The following is a 10,449-nucleotide window of genomic DNA, read 5'->3' as shown; positions in this document are numbered from 1 at the left end:
TCAACCCCCCCCCCCCCCCGAAATTTTCAAAACCCCTCCCGAATTTTTTTTCTGGCTACGGCCCTGTTGCCATGGCAACTGAAGTGAAGCCATCGAGCTCTATTTGGGCTGCGTGAAAGTTTCCTCTGACTCTTCAAGAGAGAAAAAGAGTTTGCCTAGTGCATGGGAATGCGCTCTGGGCCCATTCTGGCTTCCGAGCCAGGGCGGTTTGGGCGGGAGATGCGGCGACCAGGAAACTTTCCTTTTGCCTCACGAATCCGACGTTACCCTAAACCAAGATGGCGGCGCCTCCCTCCTTTGCGTACGTGGAGCTCAACCTTCGCCCTGATCAAATATGGCACTGCCGCCCTCTTTCCATTGGGGAGCGCGCGGCTTCCTCGTCCTCCCATTCAACCTCCGCTTCTCCAATCGGCGTCCGCCAGCTCTCCCGTCCCGAAAGCCTCTCGACCAACCAGGGGAGGCGGCGTGGAGAATCGGGGCAGGCGGACCAATGGCAAGGTCGGGCGTCGGAAGGAAGGGAGGCGGCGCGACCAATGAGACGGCAACTGGGCAGGAACACGGGCGTGGCCAAGGTGCCGGCTGCGCGGGGGAGCCGAGGGAGGCAGAGGTAGAAGCGGTCCTGGAGCGGCAGGATGCGGGCGGCACGGGGTCTTTGGGCGGCGGTGGCTGTACTTCTGCTCCCGGCCCACTGCCAGGGGCTGCGCGAGGGCGACTGCGAGGGTGAGTCTCCCCTGCAGGTGGTTGGTCGGGAAGGAAGGAGGAAAGTGGGGAAGGGGCCGGGGGCCCAGGAAGTTGTGCGGGGAAAGCTGTGGGAGTTGTAACCACCTTCTGGAGTCAGCCACGCCGTGGCCAGTGCTGTTGGGAGGGGTTTACAACTTACACTTCTCCCAAAAGGGAATGCATATGTGTGGAGAAATAGGCACCTTCTCTTCAGTAACACTGGGCATTACAGTATTTCCATTAGAACAGGCCAATGTGTTGTCGAAAGCTTTCATGGCCGGAATCACTGGTTTGCTGTGATTTTTCCGGGTTGTATGGCCATCTTCCAGAAGCATTCTCTCCTGACGTTTCGTCCACATCTATGGCAGGCATCCTCAGAGGTTGTGAGGTCTGTTGGAAACTAGGCAAAGGAGGTTTATATATTTGGAAGGTCCAGGGTGGGAGAAAGAACTCTTGTCTGTTGGAGGCAAGTGTGAATGTTGCAATAAACCACCTTGATTAGCATTGAAAAGCCTTGCAGCTTCAAAGGCTGGCTGATTTTTGCCTGGGGGAATCCTTTGTTGGGAGATGTTAGGTGGCCCTAATTGTTTCATGCCTGGAATTTCCCTATTTTCAGGGCATTGTTCATTTACTGTCCAGATTTTAGATTTTTTTAAATACTGGTAGCCAAATATTGAGGATGCCTGCCATAGATGTGGGTGAAACATCAGGAGAGAATGCTTCTGGAACATGGCCATACAGCCCAGAAAACTCACAGCTAACTTTTCAGACCAGTTGGTCATCCTGGGCTTGTCAGGAGGCTATAGTTCCCTGAACTCTGGACTCCCAGGGGTTTTTGGACTGAAGCCCCCAGAAGCCTCGACTGCCTCAACCAATGCTGGGGATTCTGGAAGATGAGGTCCAAAACACCTGGGAGGCCAGAGTTTGGGAGACACTGGAAGGGGTTCAGCTGTGCCAGGTGTTTTGGACGTCATCTTCCAGAATCTCCACCATTGGCCGAGGCATCTGAGACTTCTAGGGGTTGGAGTAGCCTACTGGCTATTAGAAATTGTGGGAGTTCTAACTTATGATATGGTACAATATACTAATAGTATAATAATGAAACTTTATTTGTATACCACCCTATCTCCTTGAAGGGCCTCGGGAGTTTCCAACATATAAGTCAAGCATTCCAATTGTCCGAAAGAAAACCATACAGACAATAATTCAACAATATAACACAACCTAATTAACTTAAAAGGCACAATATCAGCAATTAAAAGTATCCTAAAATGCCCAAAACATGTTAAGATAGTCTAAAAGTAAAACATAAAATATTAAAAACCCATTTCATTGAGAGGTTCAACAAAACTTGCCAGGACTGAAGACCTAAAAATGGTTTTGCGATAGCTGACTGTGGCCAACTATAAAAGGGCTGGGCTAGGGATAGTGCAATATTGTATCATAGGGCCAGGGAAGTGGATGAAGTGCAGAACACAGTGCTATCTGATTATTCAGATAGACTGATCTCAAAAATTTACTGGAACATCCAGGTTTTCAGGTCCCTACGAAAGTAGGACAATGATAGCTTGCCTAATTTTCCTGGGGAGGTTGTCCGGGGGGGGGGGGGGGGGCACCATGTGCCAATTCATGAAGGAGATGAGATCCCGAAGATAGTCAGGGCCCGAGCTGTTTAGAGCTTTGTAGGTCATAACCTGTGTCCTGAACTGGGACCGGAAACTTATTGGCAGCCAGTGGAACTGCTTTAATAGGGGTGTTGTATGTTCCCTTGAATTACCTCCAGTTAGAAGCCTAGCTGCTGACCTATGTAATATACATATATGTGTATAATCACTTCTGGTGTGAGAGAATTGGCTGTCTACAGAGACGTTGCCCAGGGGACACCCGGATGTGTTACCATCCTGCTGGGAGGCTTCTCTCATGTCCCCACAAGCTAGAGCTGACAGATGGGAGCTCACTCCCTCTCACAGATTTGAACCGGCAACCTTCAGGTCAGCGGTTCAGATGGCACAAGGATTTAACCCATTGCTCCACAATATAATATATAATACAGTAATTGTATATTACATACAATATTGCTAGTAGTATTGCAGTATATTGTGTTATTTTTGATGTAATTGTGGATTTGTTTTTGGGATTTGGAGGGTTGGTTATTTTTGTCGTTGTTCAGCTTCTCACAGCATTGAATGTTTGCCAATATCTGTTGTAAACCGCCCTGAGTCTCCTCGCAGAGATAGGACAGGATACAAATTATTATTATTATTATTATTATTATTTACAGAGTTGAAGTCCCAAACACCTGGAGGGTCAAAGTTTGCCCATGCCTGGACTATAGAGCCCCCCTTGAACTTCTTAGCAAATGGTCATATAGAGTCTTCCTTGAACTCACTCCAGGGATAAAACAGGCCCGCAAGGTTTCCCATGCCAGGGCAACACAGTTTCATTTATACAGTCTTACAATTACAAATGGAACTGTGCAGGCAACCATAAAGCTGATGTGGTGCTCAATGGAAATGTGTCTGGCACCCCTGCCATAAACCCATGTGTAAGTCTAGAAACTGTAGTTATTAAAGATTGACCTCCAAAAAACTGGGTTAACTTATCAATGGGTCAGTGTGAGTACTGTTCCTGAATTCTCATTTTAAAATGCACCATCTTCTCTTAAGTTATGAAAGATAAGAGCTTGATCCATCCCAGGAGAACCAAAAAGAAGTGCCAAAGCTCTATTGTGGTGCCACTTTTGAGGTTTTTTGAATGCCTGGGTGCTAACCCCCTCTCTACAGAATGACCCTTGACTTATCCACAGGTCATAACCAAATTCATAATTTTAGCCCCCAAATATGCCCTCACCTTATATATGGTATTAGCAAATGGTTACTCCCAAGGTCAGGTCTAAATAAAGGCACCAGGTCCCATCTGATCTTGAAAGCATCGCAGGTGATGAATACTAGGTGGTGTAGGCTATATTTCAAACCATCTCTTGAGTATTCCTTGCCTAAGGAAACCCCATTAAAGTCATAGTCACTGTAAGTCAACAAGTGAAGTGAAGGCATATACGTACACTACTATTGACTCACCCTTCCCCATACTTGAATTTCTGGTCACATATGACAGAGACAGTTTTCTTCATTATCCAGTCTACATTGCGAAGAGCAGCTTAAGTAACAGCTCTTGTTCTTGTTTTGTTGTTTGAGGGCTTAATTTTTGAGGAGCTCTGGCTCAGATTATTCCTTGAGCTGTCTTTCAGAAAAGTAAAATCCACAGAACAGTAATGACTAATTCAGATGATTGCTGAAATAGTAAAGATAAAATACAAACATCTTGAACATAACATTTCAGGGAAAGGATGTAGATTTCTATCAAGTCTTCATTGAAACATATCTCAGCTAAAATTTGTGAAAGAGAAAGCAAGAGGTGGCTCAGCCATCACCAAACCATTTTTGAGGTCTTCAGTTAGGAAAGAAATAGCAATAAATTCATTTTACTAACAAATTTCATTTTACCATTATAACCAAGCATTCTGCCTGTGAATTTATGGTAGCATACGCAATTATCCCCACATTTGGCTTGGTGGTAAGGCTAAGAGAGGGACTGGGCAAGGATCATCTAATGAGGTTCACATCTGAGTGATTATTTGAATTGGCATTATTTCAATTTTAGTTCCACAGCAATCTGCTTTACATTAGCTTGATAAGAAAGATAATCTTATCTGGCCGTGAAAATGTGTCAGTGAAGATTTGTGTTTCACATCATCTAGCAAAGTTTGTCACATAGCAGTTAGCTGATGATGAAGTTGCAGTGCAAATTTATGAAGTCTTTTCTTTTAAGGAAGCAAAATTAAGTACAAAAAGAGAATAAATATTTCACTTTTGTATGAAGAATTGAAGAATAATGGACTGCATAATAAATATTTGCCTGCAGGTCGTCTTGTTGCCTTCCAAAGAATATATTTGCTTTGCCTATCTGAAGTTCAGCATTCAGGACAGAAAAGATTCCCTCTGAGAAGTGTCAGGGCATTGTATGCCTCTTTTTAGAGCTATTAGGGCAGTGGTTTTCAAACTCTGGGTCCCCAGATGTTTTGCCCTTCAACTCCAAGAAATCCTAACAGTTAGTAAACTGGCTGGGATTTCTGGGAGTTGTAGGCCAAAACACCTGGGGACCCAAAGGCTGAGAACCACTGTGTTAGGGTGATGTGAGCCATCTATGCTGATGTGGATTCCTTGCATACAGCCTGGCTAGTGGTGCAGGAAGGAGCACTCATGGGGTAAGTATTACGTGAGAAAGGCACTCAACATGGTACTCCTAGGGGTTCTTGTTCTCTACTGTCATCAGCCTCTAAAACCCCAAGTCTGCATGAATGGTGTGCTGAGAAGAACTTATTTCTTGCATCTTTAGTGAACTTACTTTTTGCTTTGGATGCTTCCATATTAATTAAAAATATTACTGTAGGCTCAGCTTGAAGAGCAGGCAAGTATTAAAAAGACCAGAAGTTTCTCTTTTAAATAGATCCAAATTAAGCTGATGACCAAGTAAGAAATACATACTCTGGTTTTCTAACTGGAAAGGAGTATGTTTTCCATGCACCCTTTGTCATATAGCAACTTTCACCGAATGTTCACAAGGCATGCTTTTAATTGATTTGGGTAGGCTCACATTATATTTCCATATTGCATATTGCTCTTCCGGGATGTGAAATAAATGACATTTCTTTTTTCTCCTTCCCCTTTCTTTCATTCCTAGAAATTTGTAACCTCTGTTAGTTGTTTGTATTCTACCATGGTGTCCTTAATACATATTTAAGTTCCTTGCATTTTTAAAGGCACGCTTGGAACAACAGCTAGCTTTATGATTAAGTGTATTTTCTTCCTTTCACAGTGTGTATAACATTCTTGGGAAGATTCTATAAGAGCTTACAGGACAATAATGTTGAGTTTACATCAAATAGTATTGAAAAGGCACTTCTAAAATCTTGCAAAGAAACAAAAGGCAAAGAAAACCGTCTGGTAAGTACCACTGGCTATGCCCAGATTCTGTGGGCAGTCAGATGAATATGTATCCTGAAGCAAAGGAGAGTCATAGACAGATGAGTGAATAGTTGAGCTCTAGCAAGCACTATTGAGAGCTGGCAGGAAGAATTCTTGTGTTTTATTTTACACTGCAGCCCCATCTTCAGCTGTCAGTCATGGAGAGGGTACTGATGGCTCACCTTCCTCCATCTCTTGAGGACAGGGTTGCCATGTGAATGTTCTCCCTAGGATTTTTCTAGATCCTCCCAGCAGTTCTATAGTATGTGCCACTGCAGGTCATCATAGAGTCTCATTGGAGGACCTAGAGAGATTACAACCTCCCAGAATGTTCTCTAGGTTCTCTGGTAATGTCAGGCAAATGTTTCTCATTTCAATAGGATTCACTATTATCCATGATTTCCTGTTCCCATGGCAAATTCAGGGACATATCCCCTGCAGATATTATTGGATTGTACTGTAACCCAATAATATTTTTCTTCCTGCGGATAGCTACTCGTAGCTCATGAAACAAAAAGAGAGCTGCATTACTAGCAGCAAAATGGACTAAGACGGCATAGTGCAAAGTCTGTTCCAAAAACAGCTCTCTTTTATTTATTTATTTATTTATTTATTTACAGCATTTATATTCCGCCCTTCTCACCCCAAAGGGGACTCAGGGCGGATCACATTACACATATTAGGCAAACATTCAATGCCTTTTAACATAGGACAAAGACAAACAACAACATAGCTCCGAGTGGGCCTCGAACTTATGACCTCCTGGTCAGTGATCCATTGCAATTAATTGCACTGGCTTGCTCTCCCGTCTGCGCCACAGACTTTAAAAACCAGGTGCTGTATTAGTCTTTCATATTCTGATGGATAGGTTGTGAATGTGTGTCATTTAATGTGCTAGCTCATTTTTTCTGGGATGAAGGGATATCGTGTGATGGCATAAGAGGTGTAATGAATTGAATTGCTGTATATTTTACACATCTAGATTTGAAACCTAAGTGACTTTTAATATATGCCCCTTGTGGTGCAGTTTAAACTGCTGAGCTGCTGAACTTGCTGACTGAAAGATTGGCGGTTCGAATCTGGGGAGTGGGGTTATCTCCTGTTAACAATTCAAAAACATGCAAATGTGAGTAGATCAATAGGTATCGCTCTGGCGGGAAGTGTCTATGGACAACGCTGGCTCTTCAGCTTAGAAATGGAGATAAACACCAACCCTCAGAGTCGGACACAACTAGACAATGTCAGGGGAAAACATTTACCTTATTGTCTGTAAGCTTGGATAATCCTGTTGTGGTTGGTATAAACTTTCTCCTTAAAGATTTTCTTTTAAGTATTCCTATCCAAATAATAAATGGAAAGAAAGATGTACCAAAATTCAATTCTTCTATGGATCGGTTGGAATATTCTGACAAAATGGCTAAGTGTTAGAGGCTACAAATAATTCATTTTGTTATCTTGGCCTAATTCCCATTGCTTGTCTTGGTCAGACTGGGCCCATTAAGTCAATTGCATATTGGTAAAAACAATATTTACATAATTAGCAATTGGATATATGGCACAGAATGGAAAATAGGTGGCTTCCCGTATCATGGAGATTTACCGTAAAAGAAAGCAGAAACCTAATGACACAGCCATACCATTTTTTTCCAAAATAGAAAACAAATTTCTTTTGGACTAACAGCTGATATATTTGGGTTGCTGTGAGTCTTCCAGGCTGTATGACCATGTTCCAGAAGTATACTTTCCTGACGTTTCATCTGCATCTATGGCAGGCCTCCTCAGAGGCTGTGAGATCTGTTGGGGTTTATATATCTGTGGGATGTTCAGGGCGGGAGAAAAAACTAATACTAGTATTAAAGAACTCTAAAATCAGGACAGTAAAATAAAGATCACTACTCAGAAAACAGGACATGAATCAATCAGAACGAGCTAACGCCTCCCAGCAAAGGATTCCCCTAGACAGTGAGCAGCCAGACCTTGAAGCTGAAAGGCTATTCAATGCTAATCAAGGTGGCCGATAGCAACATTCACACCTGCCTCAAAAAGACAAGAATTCTTTCTCCCACCCTGGACCTTCCACAGATATATAAACCTCACTAGCCTGGTTTCCAATATACCTCACAACTTATGAGGATGCCTGCCATAGATGTGGCGAAACATCAGGAGAGAATGCTTCTGGTACACGGCCATGAAAGCCTTCGGCAACACAGCTTTGTGTTTGAAAGAAGCTTGATAAAATAGCTGAAAAGACAAGGCAAGAAAGATTTGTTTTATGTCCTGACTACTCATTTTCTCGTTCACCCTCTAGTGCTATTACATTGGAGCAACAAGTGATGCAGCCACTAAAATGGTTAATGAGGTTTCAAAACCCCTGAGTAATCACATCCCTGTTGAGAAGATTTGTGAGAAGTTGAAGAAGAAAGATAGTCAGATCTGCGAGCTTAAATATGGTAAGTTGGTTACGAAATTCATTAATAAAAAAGGAGCCAAAATCCTGGTCAGCCCAACATCATTTTCAGTATTATTGTTACATTACATTCTTTCTTGCCCTTTTCCCAGTTCAGGACTCAGAGTGGTTTACAACAACTTTTCTTAAAAATACTATTATAAAGTGTAAGCTCTCTCTCTCTCTCTCTCTCTCTCTCTCTCTCTCTCTCTCTATATATATATATAAATATATCCTAAAACATTCATGTATACTTAAGCACATAATTTTCATTGCATGGGCCTTAGTCAATCATCAAATGCCTGACTAAACAAAAAAATTTACTTGTCTGTGAACAGAAAGGGGGGAAGTTGCTAATCTGATGTCTTTTGGAAGGGAGTTGCAGAGTAAGGATAGCCACTGTGAAGGACCTATCCAATTTTCCCACCAGATGCATCTGAATGTGATAAGATAGAGAAGGTCCTCCCCAGCAGATCTCAAAGCACAGGCTGGTCTGTGAGAAAACACTCGTTTAAATAATCTGGTCCTGACCTGTAAAGGACTTTATAGCTTCACACTAGGATTTTGGATTGTGCAGGGAAATGGACTAGCAGCCAATGAAGCAGTTGCAAACAGGAAATTGCAATTCCCTCGTAACAGTTCTTTGGACCAGTTCAGGTTTTGGACATTCTTTAAAGGTAGAGCATGTGACAGTAATCCAACTGGGATGTAATGTGTTACCAGGGCCAGATGTGATATTTCAAGGAACAGGCATTTTGACTCTGCAAATGCATTTCTAGGCACTGCTAAAATCTAAGGTTCAAGGCTCAAAGCTGAATCCAAGAGCATGACAATCTGTAGACTTGCATCTTCAGGGGAAATGCAATCCCATTCCCCACAGACTGAATACCATCTGGTGTCTCCGGTTCCAGGCAACATGCAGCATCTTTACCAGTAGAAATTAATAACTACTCTCAATCCCATTCTACTTCTACGTAGAAGTGTAACATTAAGTTGTAACAATGCATAGTGGGGATTAATTGATTCCCACTAACTGAAACTAATCAAAACAAGTGAAAGCAATAACCCTTTCTCAGAAATGTTACACAGCATGCTGGTTAGCTCAAGGTTACATATAATTACTGAATTGCTAAAATACAAATGTAATACATATGTTGAAATAAACATCTTTGAAGCAGATTGTAGTCCTGTGCAGAAAAAATGAAGCCTTTTTCCTTGAACATAAATTGTTTCAGAGAACTTTCCTGCTTCTCCATCTTCATTTTTAAATACTCTGAAAGTGGAAGTTCCCCAGAACAAACTTTGTTTTTCCACAACCTGTTTAGAGGTGGAACGAAGAAAGATTTCCCTATACATCCTTAACAGAGGGGAAGTGACAGTTTGTGGTAATTTCTCTGAGTAATAATGTATGGAGACCTGGAAATCTGAAAGCAGTCCTCTGCTAACTCTTCATATAGTAACATGTCCTAATTTTTCATCAGATAAACAAATTGATCTGAGCACTGTGGACCTGAAGAAGCTGCGAGTTAAAGAACTGAAGAAGATCTTGGATGACTGGGGTGAAACATGCAAAGGCTGTGCAGAAAAATCAGACTACATTCGGAAAATCAATGAACTGATGCCTAAATATGCACCTAAAGCAGCCAGTTCCCGGACAGATCTCTGACCATCAAAGTGACCTCTAGCACATTATTAGCAAGTCACACACAAACTATGTTAAACTTTCTTTTTGTTTGCTGGACAGCTGTTTTTGTAACTTATTTAACTGGGTTTCAACTGTCAAATCGGAGCATTTTTTTCAGTGTTGGTTCAACTGCCTTGTCTCAAGTTATTATTTCTCTTTGATTTATGTTAAAAATTGACGTATGGGATTTTTAAAATAAACTTTATGAAATTCAGTGTCATCTGATTTAAGAGAAGTGAGTACAGATTCAGTGGCAAATCAGGTCCTTCTGTAGATTTAGTTTGACATTTAATGCAAGCAAGTTGGATAACTTCCCAGAATCGTTTAATAGCCGTATTAGTGATGGTCTGTGAAACAGCTCCATACTGGTGCTTGCCTATTCATATGTACTGCAAAACTGTCTATAAGGATATGAAATGTATATACGTTATAATGTCTGAATATTGGGGGGGGGGGAGGAAGCAGGGCAGCATTTTGTACTGTTATACATTGAAGACCAAGTTTGTGTAAGAGACCAACCATGTTCTATAAAATATGGTTATAATCCTTATTATAGGGCTAGGTTTTTGGATACA

General features: G+C 41.9%; 1 protein-coding gene across 1 annotated transcript; it reads left to right on the top strand.

Moving 5' to 3' along the window:
- Positions 1 to 553: 553 nt before the first annotated feature.
- On the top strand, positions 554 to 10,088 carry manf (mesencephalic astrocyte derived neurotrophic factor). Its single transcript, XM_003217563.4, has 4 exons — positions 554 to 720; positions 5,596 to 5,723; positions 8,053 to 8,194; positions 9,672 to 10,088. Exons 1-4 carry the CDS (start codon positions 633 to 635, stop codon positions 9,854 to 9,856), a joined length of 543 nt encoding a protein of 180 aa, XP_003217611.1. The 5' UTR covers positions 554 to 632; the 3' UTR covers positions 9,857 to 10,088.
- The last annotated feature ends 361 nt before the right edge of the window (positions 10,089 to 10,449 follow it).

The sequence above is a fragment of the Anolis carolinensis genome, chromosome 2, assembly GCF_035594765.1.
Source record: "Anolis carolinensis isolate JA03-04 chromosome 2, rAnoCar3.1.pri, whole genome shotgun sequence".
Classification (NCBI taxonomy): domain Eukaryota; kingdom Metazoa; phylum Chordata; class Lepidosauria; order Squamata; family Dactyloidae; genus Anolis; species Anolis carolinensis.
The sequence above is the reverse complement of the archived record's forward strand: the minus strand, read 5'-3'. Positions and strand labels throughout refer to the sequence as shown.